The sequence below is a fragment of the Pristiophorus japonicus genome, chromosome 16, assembly GCF_044704955.1.
Source record: "Pristiophorus japonicus isolate sPriJap1 chromosome 16, sPriJap1.hap1, whole genome shotgun sequence".
NCBI classification, from domain to species: Eukaryota; Metazoa; Chordata; class Chondrichthyes; family Pristiophoridae; genus Pristiophorus; species Pristiophorus japonicus.
In genome coordinates, this window is record NC_091992.1 from 99,547,133 (window position 1) to 99,566,063 (window position 18,931).

At 43.6% G+C, this 18,931-nt stretch overlaps 1 protein-coding gene across 3 annotated transcripts in view; it reads right to left on the bottom strand.

Moving 5' to 3' along the window:
* Positions 1-18,931, bottom strand: part of LOC139226678 (phosphoinositide 3-kinase regulatory subunit 6-like) — a 149,885-nt gene that overhangs the window by 90,934 nt on the left and 40,020 nt on the right. For 2 of the 3 annotated variants that reach the window (XM_070857601.1, XM_070857599.1), the window contains exons 2-3: positions 5,996-6,157; positions 2,216-2,299 (exon numbers count right to left, since the gene is read on the bottom strand). In XM_070857601.1, coding sequence (XP_070713702.1) covers positions 2,216-2,299; positions 5,996-6,008 — 97 coding nt within the window. In that variant the 5' untranslated portion in view covers positions 6,009-6,157. The remainder of the gene's footprint in view (positions 1-2,215; positions 2,300-5,995; positions 6,158-18,931) is intronic. The other variant, XM_070857600.1, reaches the window with a different exon arrangement.

Sequence of the window (18,931 nt, forward strand, 5' to 3'; positions counted from 1 at the left end):
ATTAGTAAAACTAAAGTAAAGAAATAGGTCGGGTCCTGTGCGGGCGATGTCTGTGGGGGGTCGTGACCCCGATGCTTGCTCCATCCCGCTGTTGAAAATGAATTTACCTTAATAGGGCCTATTAAGCCTACCCAGCATGTTACCCAGTCCAACACCCTCATCTCACAAGCCACCCCTCACATGTGCCCTCATCTTAGTACAATCATACCAACTAACAACACACAAGGGGTAGCCACTTCGATGTTTTATCCAATGTTTATGTAAAGTTTCTATTAATGTGGTGTCAAACATTGAAACTTTTATTTTGAACACTTTGCGTTCTTGTACAGATATGTGTGCACTTTTAGAAGTGGCTTCGTGAGTTGCAATGAATGGTGAGATATAACGGTAGCCCCCACAATGGTGATGAGTGTGAAAGGAATGGCTTGGTCATTGTAGGGATGCTTTATGGCGTTGGTATGGGGTGGTGCCAACCTGACGCATAATGTGACAGCCATATGGGTGTACAGCATAAAGTTAAGTAAATCTGGCCACAATGAGACCACCCCTGGTCTCCCGGACACAATGTGCTCGGGTGCTGATGCCCTGTGTCCTGTGCAGCATCAGGTGATTACAGAGAAGGTTGGTGTTGTTGTTGGTGTTGCTGCTTTGCCTGGTGCTGCAGGTGTTGGGGCTCATCGTGGTCCGATTCTAAGGACCAAGGTGAGATAGTATAAACGGCACCCATGCTGACAAAAGTATTCTGTCAATGGTGAGAAAGTTCTTCCAATAAGGTGAGACGGGATGGAAACTGCTGGAAAGACTTGCGGCCTGCAAAATCTGTGCTGGAAATGGACGGAGCAACAGCTTCTGCTTGAGGAGAGTGATCATCTGTCAGGTGGGGGCTTTTACTGTACATTTTATGTTGTCAAGTAATCAACTAGAGCAATGGCCACTGAACCCCTGCTTCAGGTTGGCAGACGTGGTTCCTGAGCTATGCGAATCCCATGGCCTTGCAGGGAAATTTAAAAAGTAGGTGAAAAAATGCTCTTGAGTTCCTGTAAACTACCTGATAATGATTTCAATCAGGTCACCTGCTGCTACCGGTCGGATCGGCTCTGCGATAACAAACACGTCTGGGGGAAAGGCATGTGGGGGCGGTCAAAAACCCGCTGTCAAAAATAACAATGAGGGCAGCTTGCCATTCCAGATGAAAGGATTCACAAGTTGTTCGCAATAACAGGTCCCACAACAATGTGAAGTGAAAGGCATCGATAGTCCAGATAACTTAGAGATAAGTGTGTTTCTACATAGAATTCCAAACAGCCCATTTGACCCAACCAGTCTATAGTGGTGTTCATCTTCCACACGAGCAGTAATTGTAATACAATGTGCCTGGCCTGTTCCCATATCCCTTTTCTTCTTTCCTTGAACCATCTCTGTATCCTTTTCTTAAATACTGACATGATCTCTGCTTTAATCACTAACTCTGGTTGTGCAATCCAAAGCTCGCTGAGCAAAACATTTTTTATTTCTCTCCATTCCAAATAGCATCCATTTATATTTATGTCCTCTTGTTCTAGACCCTTCAATCACTGGAAACAGTCTGCTTTTATTTACTCTGGCCCATTCCTTCATATCTGTGCACTGACTGGTATCTCTCAGTGCCCCTCCCTCAGGGAGATATTTGTACACTGACTGGCATCTCTCAGTCCCTCTCCCTCAGGGAGATATCTGTACACTGACTGGTATCTCTCAGTCCCTCTCCCTCAGGGAGATATCGGAACACTGACTGGTATCTCTCAGTCCCTCTCCCTCGGAGATTTCTGTACACTGACTGGTATCTCTCAGTCCCTCTCCCTCAGGGAGATATCTGTACACTAACTGGTATCTCTCAATGCCCCTCTCTCAGGGAGATATCTGTACACTGACTGGTATCTCTCAATCCCTCTCCCTCAGGGAGATATCTGTACACTGACTGGTATCTCTCAGTGCCCCTCCCTCAGGGAGATATCTGTACACTGACTGGTATCTCTCAGTGCCCCTCCCTCAGGGAGATAGTTGTACACTGACTGGTATCTCGCAATCCCTCTCCCTCAGGGAGATTTCTGTACGTGTAATTGCATCTCTATCGCTTTGGTTTTGGGCCACTCTGTAAAGGCAGCGAGACTGTGTCTGACAATGTAGATTTTTTTGCTAACACCTACCTAAGAATTGAAGTGCTCATGTCACTTACTTGTGCAGTACTCCTGTAACACCCTTGTGTCTCCTGCACCTATTTTCTCCCACTCTGCACCAGTGTTGTTTACTGGAGTCCTCACTGCAACAAACAAGCGTCAGTGAAAATAATTTCATAACATAAAGAAATCCAGAATAGGAAAACATCATTGACTCCATCCCACCCATTGATCCTCTACTTTAGGAACACTAATTTCCTTCCGCTCCTCTGAAAATAAATCAAGCAGTGCTGTTAAACTCTCTTTAACCGTCAAATTTCTTGATATACCTCTCTCAAACATATTGGGCTGGATTTCCCGCTGCTGCCTGACTCGGTTTTTGGCCAGAGGGGCGGCGGTGAGCTCTTCAGGGCGGGTGTCCAGCTTCCAGTGCCCTGCCGGGGTTTTTGGAGCAGGTTTCAGCGAGACGTGGAACATTATTGCCCGGAAGAGGCGAGCCGGCGTGCAAAGCCCCTGGTTGCGACACCAGCTAGATTTCTGGCTCCAGCCCGATCCGTAGAGCACCATGCTGGGATCGCCTGTGAAAGTGGGCGGTCCGAGTTGTAGCGGCTGCAGTGAGGTAAGGGATGTCCACCTCGGGCAAGTGTGATTGTTTTTTTTTTGTGATTTATGTTGTGGTGGCGTGAGTTAATTATTGGGAATGTTTTTGGTGTTTTATTGTCAGCTTTTGTTTTTCTCCCCAGGCCTCTCTCAGAGCTCTCCAAGGCCGGCTGTTTAGCTTGGAATTTTCAGTTGCTCAGCCGGCCTAGCCGCCCTAAGAGAGGTGTGCAACGCCTCCCTTAGCGCTCCGCTCCACACTCAGGGCCCAGCTGCCCAACTTTGCTGACTGAGGCACAAACAGTTCCCGGGCACTATCAGAACCGACCCACCGCCATTACCGCTCCGAAATGAGCAAAGCCGAAAATTCAGTCACTAGACTCATTGAATGATATAACAGAGGAGGTGGCCATTTGGTCCCTTGTGCCTATGCCAGTTCTTCAGAAAAAGCTATCCAATTAGTCCCACTCCCCTGCTCCTCCCCATAGCCTTGCAAAATTTTCGCCTTCAAGTATTTATCCAATTCCCTTTTGAAAGTTACTATTGAAGTTGTTTCCACCACCCTTTCAGACTGTGCATTCTAGATCTTAACAACTTGCTGCGTCCATTCTTTTCCTCATGTCACCTTTGGTTCATTTGCCAATGACCTTAAACCTGTGTCTTTTGGTTACTGAACCGACTGCCACTAGAAACAGTTTCTCCTTATTTAATCTATCAAAACCCTTTTTAATTTTGAACACCTCTATCAAATCACCCCTTAACCTTATAGAATCTTACAGCACAAAAGAGGGCGATTCAGCTTGTCGTGCCTGTGCCGGCTCTTTGAAAGAGTTATCCAATTTAGTCCTTTACCCCAGCTATTTCCCTATAACAATGCAAATTAGCACTATTCAAATACATGTCCTTCTCTGCTCCAAGAAGAACAATCCCAGCTTTTCTAGTCGCCCCATATAACTGGAGTCCTGTATCCTTGGTACCATTCTAGCCAATCTCCTCTGCAGCCTCTCTAATGCCTTGACATCTTTCCTAGCTGGGGCCTAACAAATGTTTTATAAAGGTTTAGCATAACTTCTTTGCTTTTGTACTCTATGCTTCCATTTATAAAGCCATGGTTCCTATATGCCTTTTTAACAGCCTTCTCGTTTTACAACCCATACTCTTCACAGTAACACTTCCCCTCAAGTATAAACACTCTAATATGCCCCACACCCATTACACTACTGATAAAGCCCACCCGACTCACAATAACACTCCCCTGACAAACACCACACACTTCACAGTAACACTCTGAATTACTTACACCCTTCACAGTATCACTCCCCTGGTATACACCATACTCCTCACAGTAATACTCTCTGAGATAACCCGCAGCCCTTACAGTAAAAATTCCCTTAATGTACACCAGATCCCTCATAGTAACATTCCAATATAACCCACACCCCTCACTCTCTGATTTTTGTTACCTTTCACCCAGCTAGGAGTCAATAATCAATTGTCAGAGCCCCAATTTTATCAGCATTTTCAAATTGAGACAATCAGGGAACTTGGGCTTCTATAACTACGAAAGGAATTCATAGAATTTGAGAAACTGACCGTATGATTAAAATTAAACATTGTATGGGATAAATATAGTGAGAGAGGAAGTATTAAGGAGTTTAGCATCTTTGAAAGTAAATAAATCGCCAGGACCGGATGAAATATATCCTAGGCTATTAAAAGAGGCAAGGAAGGAAATTGCAAAGGCTCTGACCATCATTTTCCAAACTTCCCTGGCTACTGGAGTGGTGCCAGAGGCTTGGAGAACTGCTAATACCTGTACCATTGTTTAAAAAGGGAGGATGGGATATACCGAGTAATTACAGGCCAATTAGTTTAACCTCGGTGGTGGACAAATTATTGGAATCAATTCTGAGGGACAGTATAAACCTTCATTTAGAAAGACAGTTTAATCAAAGACAGTCAGCATGGATTTGTTAAGTGTCTGACTAACTTGATTGAATTTTTTGAGGAGGTAACAAGAAGGGTCGATGAAGGCAGTGCATTTGATGTAGTCTACATGGATTTTAGCAATGTTTTTGACAAGGTCCCATGTGGTAGGCTGATCAAAAAAGTAAAAGCCCATGGGATTCAAGGGAGAGTGGCAAATTGGATCCAAAATTGGCTCCATGGCAGGAAGCAAAGGGTAATGGTTGCCGGGTTTTTTTGCGACTGGAAGGCTGTTTCCAGTGGTGTTCCACAGGGCTCAGTACTCGGTCCCTTGCTTTTTGTAGTATATATTAATGATTTAGACTTAAATATAGGGGCCATGATAAAGAAATTTGCAGATGATACAAAAGTTGGCTTTGTGGTTGGTTAACAGTGAGGAGGAAAGCTTTAAACTGCAGGAATATATCGATGAACTGATCAGTTGGGCAGAAAAATGGAAAATGGAATTCAACGGAAAAATGTGAGGTAGTGCATTTGGGGAGGGGCAACAAGGCAAGGGAATGCACAATAAATGGGAGTTAACTGAGGGACGTGGAGGAACAGAGGGACCTTGGAGTGCATGTCCACAAATTCTTAAAGGTAGCAGGACAGGTGGATAAGGTAGTTAAAAAAGCATATAGATGGTTTTTTTTAAGCTGAGGCATAGACTATAAGAACATGGAAATTATGCTAGAACTGCAAATAACACTAGTTAAGCCACAGCTTGAGTACTACGTGCAGTCTAATCACCACATTACAGGAAGGATGTGATTGGACTAGAAAGGGTGCAGAGGGCATTTACAAGCATGTTGCCAGGACTGGAAATGTTTTAGCTATGAGGAAAGATTAGATAGGCTGGGGTTGTTTTCTTTGGCACAAAGGAGGTTGTGGGGAGATTTAATTGAGGTGTATAAAATTATGAGGGGCCTAGATAGAATGGACAGGAAGGACCTATTTTCCTCAGCAGAGCACTCAATAACCAGGGGGCATAGATTTAAAGTAGTTGGTAGAAAGATTAGGAAAAATGTTTTTACCCAGAGGGTCTGGAACTCACTGCCTGAAAGGGTGGTATTGAGGCAGAAATTCTCATCTCATTTAAAAAGTACTTGGATGTGCACTTAAAGAGCTGTGACCTACAGGGCTATAGACCTAGTGCTGGAAGGTGGAATTAGGCTGGGAAACTTTTTTTCGATCGACAAACACACGATGCGCCGAATGGCCTCCTTCTATGATGCTATAAACGTGATAAGTCTCAACATAACTTCATTAGAACATACCTTTTGGCTCCATTATAGAAATGTTGCTTAGTGTCTTCAATGGGATCGAATGGCAACATATAAGTTACTGAATGGGACAAATGCTTGGATTTCCTAATTATTCTATTGATTGTACATCCTGATGACATCTACATTTGGGTTCCTTTTGTCTCCATTTGCAGCCTACAAAATAAACAAGATACATTTTTATAGCGTCAGAATATTTGTAAACTGCTCCAAAGCAGCTCGAGCTGTTAAACCCATATGTTTACTAGTCAATACCATTTTTTTATATGAATGGCTCCTTGCAACAATGGACTATAACACATGCATAGAAAATGATAACAAGCATACAACCACTTATCTTTTGTTGTGGCTAAAATCGCCAAGTTTTTACAGTGAAATATCCTAGCTAGGATACAATGTACCATACGGGCACAACTGTACAGTCTTCAACACACAGCACAGGAAGCTGAGGGTGGGGAAGTGGAAACAAAAGGTACCACATGTGGTTTGTGCAGAAGTGTATGAAAAAATAAGTTCACTGCAACGGCGATACTTCGTGTAGCTCTGGAGAAACATTAGACATTGCCAAGAAATGTTACTAGATTGGCAGCAGGTTCAACAGAGACTCTTGTCCTCCTGTGCCAACCAGTTTTGATTGTTTTCACTTCACACGCTGACAGATTGAAATAATCGTGAATTTTACAGTAATTCAACAACTGTGACATCGAAATAACAATTTTTCCTCTCAATCATAAAATACTAAATTAAACGTCGAAAACACAATTTTACATAAACCCAAGTACCTTACTTGCGTTTAGCCGTTTTCCTCTATGAATCTCAACATTAATTTTAATTTCAACAGGCCTTTTCTAGCTCTTTTATATCTATTCGAGCTCTTTTCATCCTACTTTTTTCCTTAAAGATAATGGTCCGGATGCTTCTCTGTGACTCTGGCCAAAAGTAGGCAAGGTAACAGTGGACAATGACGGAATATTCAGGCAGGTCACCACCCAACTTGCATTTCTCTTCCCCCATCGCCGCTGATACTGCTGCTGGACTGCCATTGTTAAGTAGTGGTGGGGCCTTGGTTTCTGCCAAATTATTAATTCTATCTGCCAATGTTGCCACCACTTCCCAGGGCTGGCATATGGAAATTGGCAGTAATTTTGGGCAGCGGCTGTTATGGCCCAGAGATTTCCCCCATGAAGGGACATAGGGCTAGATTTTCCATAATTTTTGCATGCATAACGCCCACTTAACATTCATTTTAACACCGAAATGACATGTAACGCCCAGATATTGCCCATTTAGCCACAAAAGGAAACTGACACCCATTTCTCGGTCACTTATCACCGAGCGTTAGTTTCCGCATGTGCGTAAAGCCGATAAAAATAATACCGCCCGCCCACAATCATCAGAATGGGTGATCCCAATGCCCATAATATCGGCCAGCATTACTTTCGGCACGTAATTCACGCCGAGATTTAATAATACCACCTGGCCACTGTTTTTTGTCGCAAAGATCACATTTGCCGAAACTAACGGCCAGTATATTGTTCATCCTTACTTTCGGCACCTTGCACACATCTTGCCCACAATATCGCTCATCGATAAAACGGCTGGGAAAAAGTGGAACTAACCGGAACTACTCTCAGCGGTATGGATGCAATGTTCTAAATCACATGTCGCATCATTTAAAAGACTGCTCTACTTCAACCTCGTGGGAGGTCGGATGTATTCTGGAGGTCTTTGGAGGTGATGTGAACATCTGGACAAACACCTGATCATACTGTGGACGATTGGAATTTATAGGTGTCTTAGTGGGGACATTCATTCTTTGTGAACAATCGATGGAAAACAGATAGCTATTGCAAAAGGGCTTTCTCGCCCTCTCTTGATGACCAATTACATGCTGCAAACTCGAGATGGCAGAAGGTACGCTCGACAGCATCATGTGCCCAATGTAAGACGTGACAGACTGAGGAGGACCACCAAACGTTACACCCCCCGCAAGTACAGGGAGAAGCAGTCTTACCTCAACTTGTCCGACACCACCTTCGGAGACTGTGCTTCCACAATCAGTGAGATATGCCAGCTCATCAGGGGAGATCTGCAGCCTGCCAGCACCATCAAAACCGCACTGTCCATCAAGGTCAAAATCACCACGGCACTGTCGTTCTACGCATTGGTTTTTTTTCAGGCCTCAGCTGGCGACATTTGTGGTATATCTCAGCATGCCACACATCGCTGCATTCGACAGGTCACTGAAGCCCTGTATGGACTTTATCAGCTTCCTTATGACCAGGGAGGCTCAGACTGAGAGGGCTCTAGGATTCTACCGAATTGCAAACTTGCCCAAGGTACAGGGAGCAATAGACTGTACATATATCGTGATGCAGGCACCTTTTCAGGATGCAGAGGTTTTCAGGAACCACAAGGGATTCCATTCCCTGAATGTGCAACTCTTTGTCAACCACCAGCAAATTATTATGGCAGTGAATGCTAAATTTCCGAGCAGCATCCATGATGCTCACATCCTGCGTGAGAGCACTGTATCTGATTTGTTTAACAATCAGCCACAAGGTCAATGCTGGACAAAGGATATGGCCTCGCCACCTGGCTGATGACCCCCCTGCGTGACATGCACACCGAAGCCGAGAAGTGATACAATGAGAGCCACTCGCAATATCGTCGAGAAAAGCACTGGAGTGCTTAAGCAGCGCTTTAGATGCCTGGACCACTTAGGAGGTGAGCTCCAATACCACCCTGAGCAGGTAGCTCAATTCGTGGTGGTATGCTTCATGCTGCACAACTTGGCTATCAGGAGGGGACAAGAATTTCCAGAAGGGTGTTATGGTCCACCTCAGGAGAGAGAGAGGAAGAGGAGGAGGACACTGACCTTGGGCCACACAATCAGGCTGATGCTGAGGGGGTGGGGGTGGGGATGATGGCGGGGATGATGGCAGAACCGCTGCTTGGACGGATACGGGAGAGTACGGTCCCAAGGTGGGAACGTGCTCCCAGCCAGAAGCAAGATGTTGCTGCTGGCTCTCGTGTGGTTGGCAATGGGGGTGCGGCACCTTGGGGTGCAGTGCCGTGCTCCGGGACCACTGGGAGCCTTCTGCCACCAGTGTTCCTGGCTAACAACTGCAGGGCCTCTTGCATCCCTTCCATGTTATATATTATTTGTTGGACAGAAACTCAGCGCCAACTATGTTCTTGGTGCTTAGTAGGCTTTTTGCTGCTGGTGAAGCTCCTCGTGCACTCCCACAACAGCCAAACAAGCACACACCACACCCACACACGCTTTCAGTCCCTCTCTGCTCCCTCTCTCTCTATCGCCTCTTCTGCGCATGTAATGATGACCCCTGACCTCCTGAATCATGGGAAACGGGCATTGCCATGCCGTTGCTAAGGATGGCGACACTTTATGGCAGAAGGTCAGAGAGATTTAACTCTCACCACAATTTCAGATCGCTCGTGGTAATGCCCAATGTTTAAAATGGAGACTAGGGGCTTTGAAAATGGGTGACAAGCTGGCGATCTGAAAACCCATTTTTACTGCCCACGCTGGAAATACTGCCTCATTTTTGGGCAATCTTCACAAAAGTGCAAAGGGGCCTAAATTCTGGCCCACACTTAACTAACATTACCGACCTTGGACTTTGTCACAGGGCAGCCACTGGGCAGATCTTTTGGGGTGCTTCTGTGGCTTTAGTTGCCCAGTCACCTCTTCTGGTCCAGCAGCAGACATTTCACTGCAGTACCACCAGATCTGTTCAGCCAGACAGTGCGGACTCTCTGTTGGCAGCTGGAATCCTGCTAAGAGCCCGCCATACATACCTGATGAACCCCGACCAGAGACTGATTTGGATTGTGATGATGTCAGAAAGGCCGGTGTTAATCTTGGCCCACTGTTCACCGCTGCTGGAAGGAAAATCCTGGTCAACATTTTCATTTAGTTGAAAATTAGCTTTCAAGGCTAATATCCCAGTCAATTATAAGCCAGATTTGAAGATTGACTTGGCCAACCTTATATCCAAACCTAGGTATGCGACTGCTAGCGCATCACATTAGAAATTAAATTTCGGAAGTACAGTTCATAATAAATAATTCACCATAATAAAGGGAAATCCACTCTTCGGATAATGGAAATTGGCATATAATTGAGAGCTCTCAACATTAGGTTTTACACCAATGTGCAGCAATACCTAGTCACGGGAATAAAGGCAAATGCAGTACAGATAACCAAAATATATTCAAAAAGGAGTTAGATGAAGTCCTTACTACTAGGGGAATCAAGGGGTATGGTGAGAAAGCAGGAATGGGGTACTGAAGTTGCATGTTCAGCTATGAACTCATTGAATGGCGGTGCAGGCTAGAAGGGCCGAATGGCCTACTCCTGCACCTATTTTCTATGTTTCTATGTTTCTAAAACAGCTGTGCAAAGAGGCAAATGACCTGCACAAGACTTTGTCCTGTGTGAACTGGAGTGTGGATAACAGAATTTCCACTGTACTTCCTCAATGATCAAAATCTCATCCTCCCCCGAACCTGCCCCCAAGTTCTCATAATATAGCATTTGCAGTAATAATTAAATTGTGGTTTATTTACAGATAAATTCACTAAGCCTGGCCAGATTGCGACATAAAAGCAAAGCGTTACATTCTGGACCAATGAACTAAGTGAGGAGAGGAAGATTGAACTCTGTTCATTACAGATATGTGAATGGACTTTGAACTGTTCAAGAATCTTTAAAATTTGTATTTAAATTTTATTCGTTTAAATATGCGAGGAGTAGCAATTACAGCTTTGTGAACAAAGTTTAAAGAGAAAATGAGTTAGGTAAGTTGGTAAGTATATCATATTGATATTAATAATGGCCCAAAAATTGCGGCCTCTTCGCACGCACCCGAAGAGATCTCGCAAATGCCTGTTCCCGGTGCCTGATGTGCATGTTCCAAGAACCGGCTTTTGCGATCCGTCAAAATGCCTTTTGACAGAGCACACGCATCCCTAGGAGAAGGACATTCGCGGGGCAGATATTTGAGCTATTTGCCCAACGCATGTCCTACAAACTCTTATGCCTGGTAAAAGCAGGTGTATAGCCTACTTTTACCAGCGTAAGAGTTTTAAAACATAGAAAAATTTAATTTTATCACTAAATTTTATATTAAAAACTATGCCCATTAAGGTAAATTTATTTTTAACCCTATTAAAACATTTCAAATAATATATTTTTTTATAAAACAATTAAATTCAATTTCAATTAATTTTAAATATGTGAGGCGTTTTTAAAAATATATTGTGTTGTGTTTCTGTGGTTGGAGGGTATTCTTATTGATAGTAATGGCAGTGTGTACAAACGGAGCACCCATCATTATCAATGAGAATATTACATTGTGATTGGTGGTCCAGGCCCATGTGATCCCAGGTTGTGCTTACATTCCTGGGATGCATGAGCTCATATGTTGGGCTGCGAGTCTTGGCCTCAGACCACAAATCTGTATTATTCCGGGACTACCACGTACTTTTGGAAAAAAAATTTCAGTTGGAGGCGTCTGCCCGCAGGAAGCCTCAGACCGCAATTTTCGGGCCAATAAAATAAGGAACAAGAAATGGCCATTTGAACCAATTCCTCTATTCGCCAATCTATACATAGAGAAAGAAAGTGAGAAAAGAAAGGGGAAAGGAAAATAAAAATTCATTGCACCACTGCTTCAGCTTCTGGACTATTGCTTAGGTACACCTTTGCTACTCCCAATTCACTGGCTTTCTTTGCACACTTTTGGTGCTCGCCAATCTCCTCACTCCTCCACAATCTCCTAGTTTATGCCTCATTCTCAGTTACCTGGGTTCCCATTCTGCTCTCATGGATTCAACATCTCCTCCTGCTGTTAGTCACTTGGCAGAATTCAGCTTCTTCTCTGGTCTCAGTTGTACACTACTCTTCCTCTACTCCTCGGTTGGAATTGCTCCTGGTTTTCCTAACCCTGATTCATTCCTTCACTGTATTCCTGGACCATTGCTAGACATGTTCATTCACTCCCATTCTTGCATCTGGTTTGAACACGTGAAGCCTCCCATGCCTGCTGTATGCACTTGTCATCATACCTATAAAGAGCTTTAAGCTGGCACTATTGTATTACTGCATGTCATGGTAACAATAGCTATGTCTTACTTTTTATACCGATTTTGAAGCAGAAGACAGTATCTACCAATGGAGAGAGAAGAGTGACAGGCAGCAAAAACATTTAGCATTTATATGGCGCATTTAACGTAGTAAAAGGTCCCAAGGCACTTCACAAGTGCGATTATCGAACAAAATTTAACAGGCCTGTATACTTGAAATTCCTTAGTCCGTATGTGGTAGAAGCTCTGGAAATCTTGGCGAGGATGTCCATCGAGGATCATAGAAACTTACTGCACAGCAGGTGGCCATTCAGCCCATCGTGCATGTGCTGCCTCGTTGAAAGAGCAGTCATGCTTAATCCCACACCCCCATCTTTTGTCCGTAACCCTGTAAATTTCTCATCCTCAAGCACCTGCCCAACTCCCTTTTAAAATTATTTATGGAATCAACTTCCACCACCTTTTCAGAAAGAGCGTTCTAGATCCCGATAACTCCCCGAGTGAAAAAAAATTCTCCTCATGTCCCCTCTTTTGCCAATGATTTTAAATCTATGACCACTGGTTATTGACCCACTCGCCAGAGGGAATAGTTTTGTTCTATCTACTCTATCAAAACTTCTCATCATCTTGAAAACCTCTATTAGGTCACTTCTTAACGTTCACTGTTCCAAGGAGAATAGTCCTAACTTTTCCACCCTCTCCTCATAACTGAAGTTCCTCATCCCTTGCAACATCCTGGTAAACCTCCTCTGCACCCTTTCTAAAGTCTTTACATCTTTCCTACAGCCTGATGCCCAGAATTGCCCACAATAATCCAGCTGAGGCCTAACCAGTGATGTATACAGTTCTGGCATGATCTCTTTGCTTTTATATGCTATGCCTTTATTTATAAACCCAAGTAGCCCAAAGCTTTTTTAACTGCCTTATCAACTTGCCTAGCCAACTTTAAAGATTTGTGTATATGGACACCAAGATCTCTCTGCTCATTTACACTTTTCAAATTAGTATACTGTCTTTCCATATTAGTCCTCATAAAGTGCATCATTTCACAACTCTCCCCATTGAACTCCATCCACCATGCTTCTACCCATTTCACCATCCTGTCTATATCATCCAGAAGTCTACAATTATCCTCACCGCTATCTGCTACTTTGCCAAGTTTTGTAGCGTCGCAGATGTCAGAGATAGGGAAATAGGTTGGTAGGTTCCAACTCGGTGTTTGTGAGGAACCCCTCTTGCTTTGCTTTTTAAAAAATCCTACTGTACCCTTCATTAAGCGTCAGCAAAGCATATCATGAAGCCCTGTACCACTCCTACTGTAAGTTAGGTGCTATCTGCTTAGCTTCATCCTTTCTTCTTTTTCTAGATTTGCCTCAGGAAGAAGAGTTTGGCCCCAGCTTATCTGCCTCTGCCAATATTTCATACCACACAGTCACTCACTGTTGCCCTCCCAAGCACCAGCTGAGATACATCCAACTAGGGGATTTAAACAGTGAGCTATAGAGGAGGTCACTGAATTAGACAGCACAAGTGAGCATATAGTGGCAAAAGAGAAATAATTGACTGTCTAGAAGGCCTGCTTGCTTCATGACTTAGCTTAAGAGCCTGGAAATGTGGATCTCATAGGTCCTCCTTTTAAAGGTTGCTTTCTAAGAGCACAAGGTACCACTCTGGGCGTAACAAATGTTGGCTTCACTCCCTCCTATGCATAAAGGTGTACCTGGATACCCTTTGCTGTATCAAGTTTCGCACTGAAAAAGGACATACTCTTTCATGAGTACATCCTTGGGTCTTTGAGTGATGGTGTTCTTAATACTGGCTCAAACTATGAAACCAATCTCAGGCCATCAATGAGGGACCTCTGCCCTTAACTACAATAACAGACAATTGTTTTGTCTGATTTTCATATTTTACTTGGATGTTTATTTTCCCAAGGACTGACTATGGGTGTCCAGAATTTCAGGAAAATGTTGTTTGCTTGTTGGGCAATTTTCCGAAATGTTTCCTCATATAATTTTGATGCTACAATGGATTCCACAGCACCAGTGTCCAATTAAAATTTTCTTTTAATACCTTCTGTTCAGGCAGGATCCCGATTTCTCATTGCCCCTTTCCTGTTACAGAATATGCAGGAAAGCGAGTCTCTTCTTCATCCATCTGACCTTATGATATGGTTTCTTCCTCAGGTTCCTTATTGGAATCGGTATAATGGAGTCTGTTCTTCTGTTGATTCCGCGCAGCGCTATGATATAACATGACTCGGGGCCTTATTTTCTTCTCCCTGCCTCCAATCTAGCAGCAACTACTGGCTTCCAGCAACACTTGGCTAAATAGTCAGAATTGGTACAGTTATGGCATTTAAGTTTCATACAAAAACATGGATCATGGATCTGGGTGATTATTTTTTTAACACATCTCGAACATGGTTGAGCAACTCTGTTCACCCCAGAGCTGTTGTACTTTGTGGCCAGTAATACGTTAGCACGTCTAGCAGCAGTCTCCATTCCAAGTGCTATTTCGAGAGCTCTAGCAGATGTGAATCTTTCTTTGATCAACCATTTCCTCTGTTTCAGTGTTTTCTTCAAACCGTAAATAAATAGGTTTCTTATTGCATCATGAAGAAACTTAATAGAAACAGTTTCCTCAGTTCTGCTATAAACTGAGAAACATTTTTATCATCCCTTTGCCTCCTCTGGTTAAACTAGAGCTGTTTTGTAATAATGAGTGATTTCATACTCATGTATCCTTTGATCACTTGTACTAACTCCTCATACAATTTGTCTTTAAGATGGACAGGAACAATCTGATTCTTAATCAATCTATATGTTGCAGATCCGCAGATAGTAAACATTTTCTGTTTTGAGCATCTATTGCAAGTACATTTGCCTTAAAGTAAAAGTTTTTCTGTATACTCATTCCAGCTCAACCCTATTCAATACTCTCCGATTTTTCCAACTAATCCCGAAAGGATACAAAAAAAAATTGGTGACATGGTACAACAACAACTTGTGTTTATATAGCGCCTTTAACGTAGTAAAACATCCCAAGGCGTTTCACAGGAGTGTTATAAGACAAAAATTTGACACCGAGCCACAAGGTATTATCGAATAGATGTGGAGTAACTAAATAATAAGATAAACAAACTTTCTTAGCAGCTCTATTATACCAGATAGAATTTCAGAATGCACAACTGCAGTGATGCTGTGCTCCAGAGTCAAATTGGACTTTAACACCCTATTTATAGTACACCAATTGGTGCGAAGGCAAAACTGCTTCACATTTGTAGTGTAAATGAAAATGAAATCCGAGTAACTTTGTATTAAACTATTTTATTGTGCTGGGATTGGCCTCCAGGATGAGGAAAGATGCCAATTCTTACCCCTCGCTGATAGGCCATCCCAGCAGGCCATTTACACCAGTGGAGAAACTCGATCTCAGCACAGATGATCTCTAGCAGGTTGCTGACTAATGATAAACCCAGCAATATATTCAAACAGGTAAGCAAATTAGAAAATAAACTTTTCAAGTGAGCTACATTGCGGTGGGGAAGGATGGCGGGGGGAGAGGGGAGGGAATACTTCATTCTTAAAATATTTCTTTGCAGAGTGAAAATTGAAAAATGACACCATGATCAAACGAAGTGTCAGCTTTGCTCAGTTATAGGCAGTGTCCTCTCACTTCCATGTCAGAAGGTCATGGGTTCAATCACCTCTGTGGACATATTCAGGGCTGATACTTCAACGCAGTAATGAGGCAATGCTGTATTGGCAGGAACGCAGACTTTCAAATGAGATATTAAGCCAAGGCCCTATCTGCATTTTCAGGTGGATCCCAAAGATACCACGATATTATTCAAAATAGAAAAGGGGAGTTTTCCTGGTTTCGTGGCCTATGTTTATCCCTCAACCAACACCAAACAACAGTCTGAGGGCTAGACTTTCCACTAGGTGGCCAAGACCCTCTAAAAATGGCCCTTGTTCCATCGATGTGGGACTTTTCAGCCTTGCTGATCGCTGGTACAAGGCTTTTTTTTTGGGGGGGATTTTTCACTCTGCCTTATCCCGGCGATGTTGAATGGGCGATGTGGTTTTTCGTGGAAGCCAAAAAAAAAAAGCTTCCCGAGCAACGGTCTTGTGCGCATGAGATTTTTTTTTCAGCAGTTTTTTTTTAAAACCGTGTTTTTGGGAGGTCAGGGGTCATCACACATGCTCAGAAGGCAGAAAGTAGAGGGAGGAGCCGGAGAGAGCGCGAGAGAGAGAGAGAGAGAGAGTAGTGAAGAGACTGAAGTGCAGGAGTTTAAAAATAGAGTTTACAATTTTCTAAAGTGTTTTGATATTTTTGTTTGATTTTCTTGTTGATTGTTGTTTGTTTGTTTTTTTTATTGTTCATTGTTGCCAATAGTAATAATTCAAATTTAAATTTTATTTATCATAATTAATTAATATGTCGGAAATGGCAGATGCAGAAAGGAAAAGGGCGAAGGCTTTCAGCGATGAGGCCAATGAGGCCCTGCTGAATGTGGTTCAATCGCGCCGGGATGATTTGACACGGGGTGTACACGGCAAGCCGCCATCCCGTGTATATCGTAAAATCTGGATGGAGATCACTGCGGTGGTGTCCTCGGCGTCTAATGAATGTAGGGGATCGGACCAGTACCGTAAACGCTGAAATAGTTTGGTGGCTTCAGCGAGAGTAAGTTGCATTTTATGTTTTTCTGCTTATATATATTTTATTTTATATTTTATATTTTAATTATGCTAATTTTTATTAGAGCAATGAATATCCTGCATTTCATGGAATTCTTTAATGTTTTTTTTTTAAACCATGTTAACAGTAAATTTCAAATAATAATGTAAAAAATTTTTCACTTTTGCTTGGAAATGTTTTTCTATATCAATGATTGACCTGCAGTTAATGCAACTTGGACATTCCATTGTATTAAATACCAGCCCTTGACAGAAATTGTTTGTCATTCTATAATGTGTAACATGTTACATGAAGCAGCAGCATTTAACTTTTTAAACTCTTTAAAGTGTTGATACGTAGCTTATGCCATGCCATCCTCTTGTGTGATTTGCAGAAGAAGATGTCCATCAATAAATCCGAGCAAAGGCGGCCGGGAGGCGGCATTGCTCAGCCGCAGCCCTTGACGTCCATCGAGGAGCGTGCACTCGTGCTGGTTGGCCGTGAAAGCCATGTCATCACCACCCGTGGTCTGGCTGAACCCAGCCATGCGTCTCATGAGTAATTTATAATTTGTCGCACTGTATTAAAAACAATGCTTAAAACTGATCCTGTAAATAAAATGTAAAATGCAATACTTGTAGTGCGCTTATGATGTATTAAGGATGTCACATCAGTTCATGCATGCATAAGAAGCATGGCATACGAAGCACAGATTGCAGCAGCTGCAGCTTTCCGGGATAGCTGATATTTAACGTCTCTTGGTAATGTTGAACATTATGTTCTAATAAGATATGTAACAATGTCATCATGTGTGTTTTTAAGGTGATCCTGACACACTGGTACTGGTGCAGTCAGCACCAGAAACATCAACAACTACGGAGCCTGATGAGCCTATTCCCGAAATGTATGTAGAGGAGCTGGAACAGGAACTGGATCGAGAGGATGAGGAGGAGCTGGAGCTCCAGCAGGAGGAGGCCGTCGATGTGGGGGGGGGGGGGTGGGGGTGATCCCGCGGTCATCTCAATTGAGAGACGGTAAGGCACCGGGACCAAACGGTGTGCAGCTGGTGATGCCAAGGCGTGACATTTCACACACACCGACCCCACGGAGGTCAGGTCAGCGAGGTGAGCAATCACCTACCTCGGTTGGGCAGACTGAGTGTTTGATCTCCCTGTGCAGGGAGACGGTCGCGATAGGTCGGGACCTTATCCAGGGGTTCGATGGGTTCTCCATGAACTGGAGCCAGTTCTCAACAACCTGGAGCCAGTTCAACACGAACTTCTCCAACTGGTCTTCCGTGCAAACGGAGATAGCACTGGAGACCTTGGAGGCGATTCGTGAGCAGACTGCTGCAACCAATGCCCTTCGGCACGCGTTGCTGGCTGGACACGGCGCGGCACCCCAAGGTGTCGTGTCGCCTCAGGGTGTGACCCCAGCACTCAGGCGAGTACGGAGGATCCAGTTCCTCCTGACTCGGAAGTGGAGCCTCAGGCTTCGGCTTCCACTCCATCACCTCCACCACGGCAGGAAGTCTTGTTGTTGCTGCTGCGCGCCATGTTCGTCTCGGTCTGCGTAGACCAAAATGGGTGGGTGGTGTAAAAACACGGGGTGGGAAAGGATCGGGAGGGAAACGTGGCCACAGGTAGGAAGGTGGGTTGGTTTTTCAATTAAATTGTTAATTTTTTTTACATTTGTTATTTTGTTCATGGTTATTTGGGGTTGGGGGGCAGGGGGGTGGGGGAGGGGAGGGTGTTGATAAAAAATATTTCAATAATTTGTTGTGTTAAATTAAAAAAATTATTGAGTTTAACAATTGTTGTGCCTTCTCTCTTAGTTACATTAAGCATAACATATTTACAGTTGTTCTGCATTATTTGTTCAATCTTTTATTATAGCATCACTTTACTTAAGCTAAGCATTAATGCAGATGCCAGGCCTGTGCAGGCAAGGCAAAAATGAAACCCCACGCAAATGAAACTTTTGATTAACCGTAACTGTAAATGCAAATGTGAATATCCACAATGTAAGTTCATGCAAAGTGTTCATAAATGAGCTACTGACGCAACAGCTCAGCAGCCGCATAACAGCCACTGGGTATTGGTCTTCGGAAGGGGGGTGGTTGTACCGGGGCTG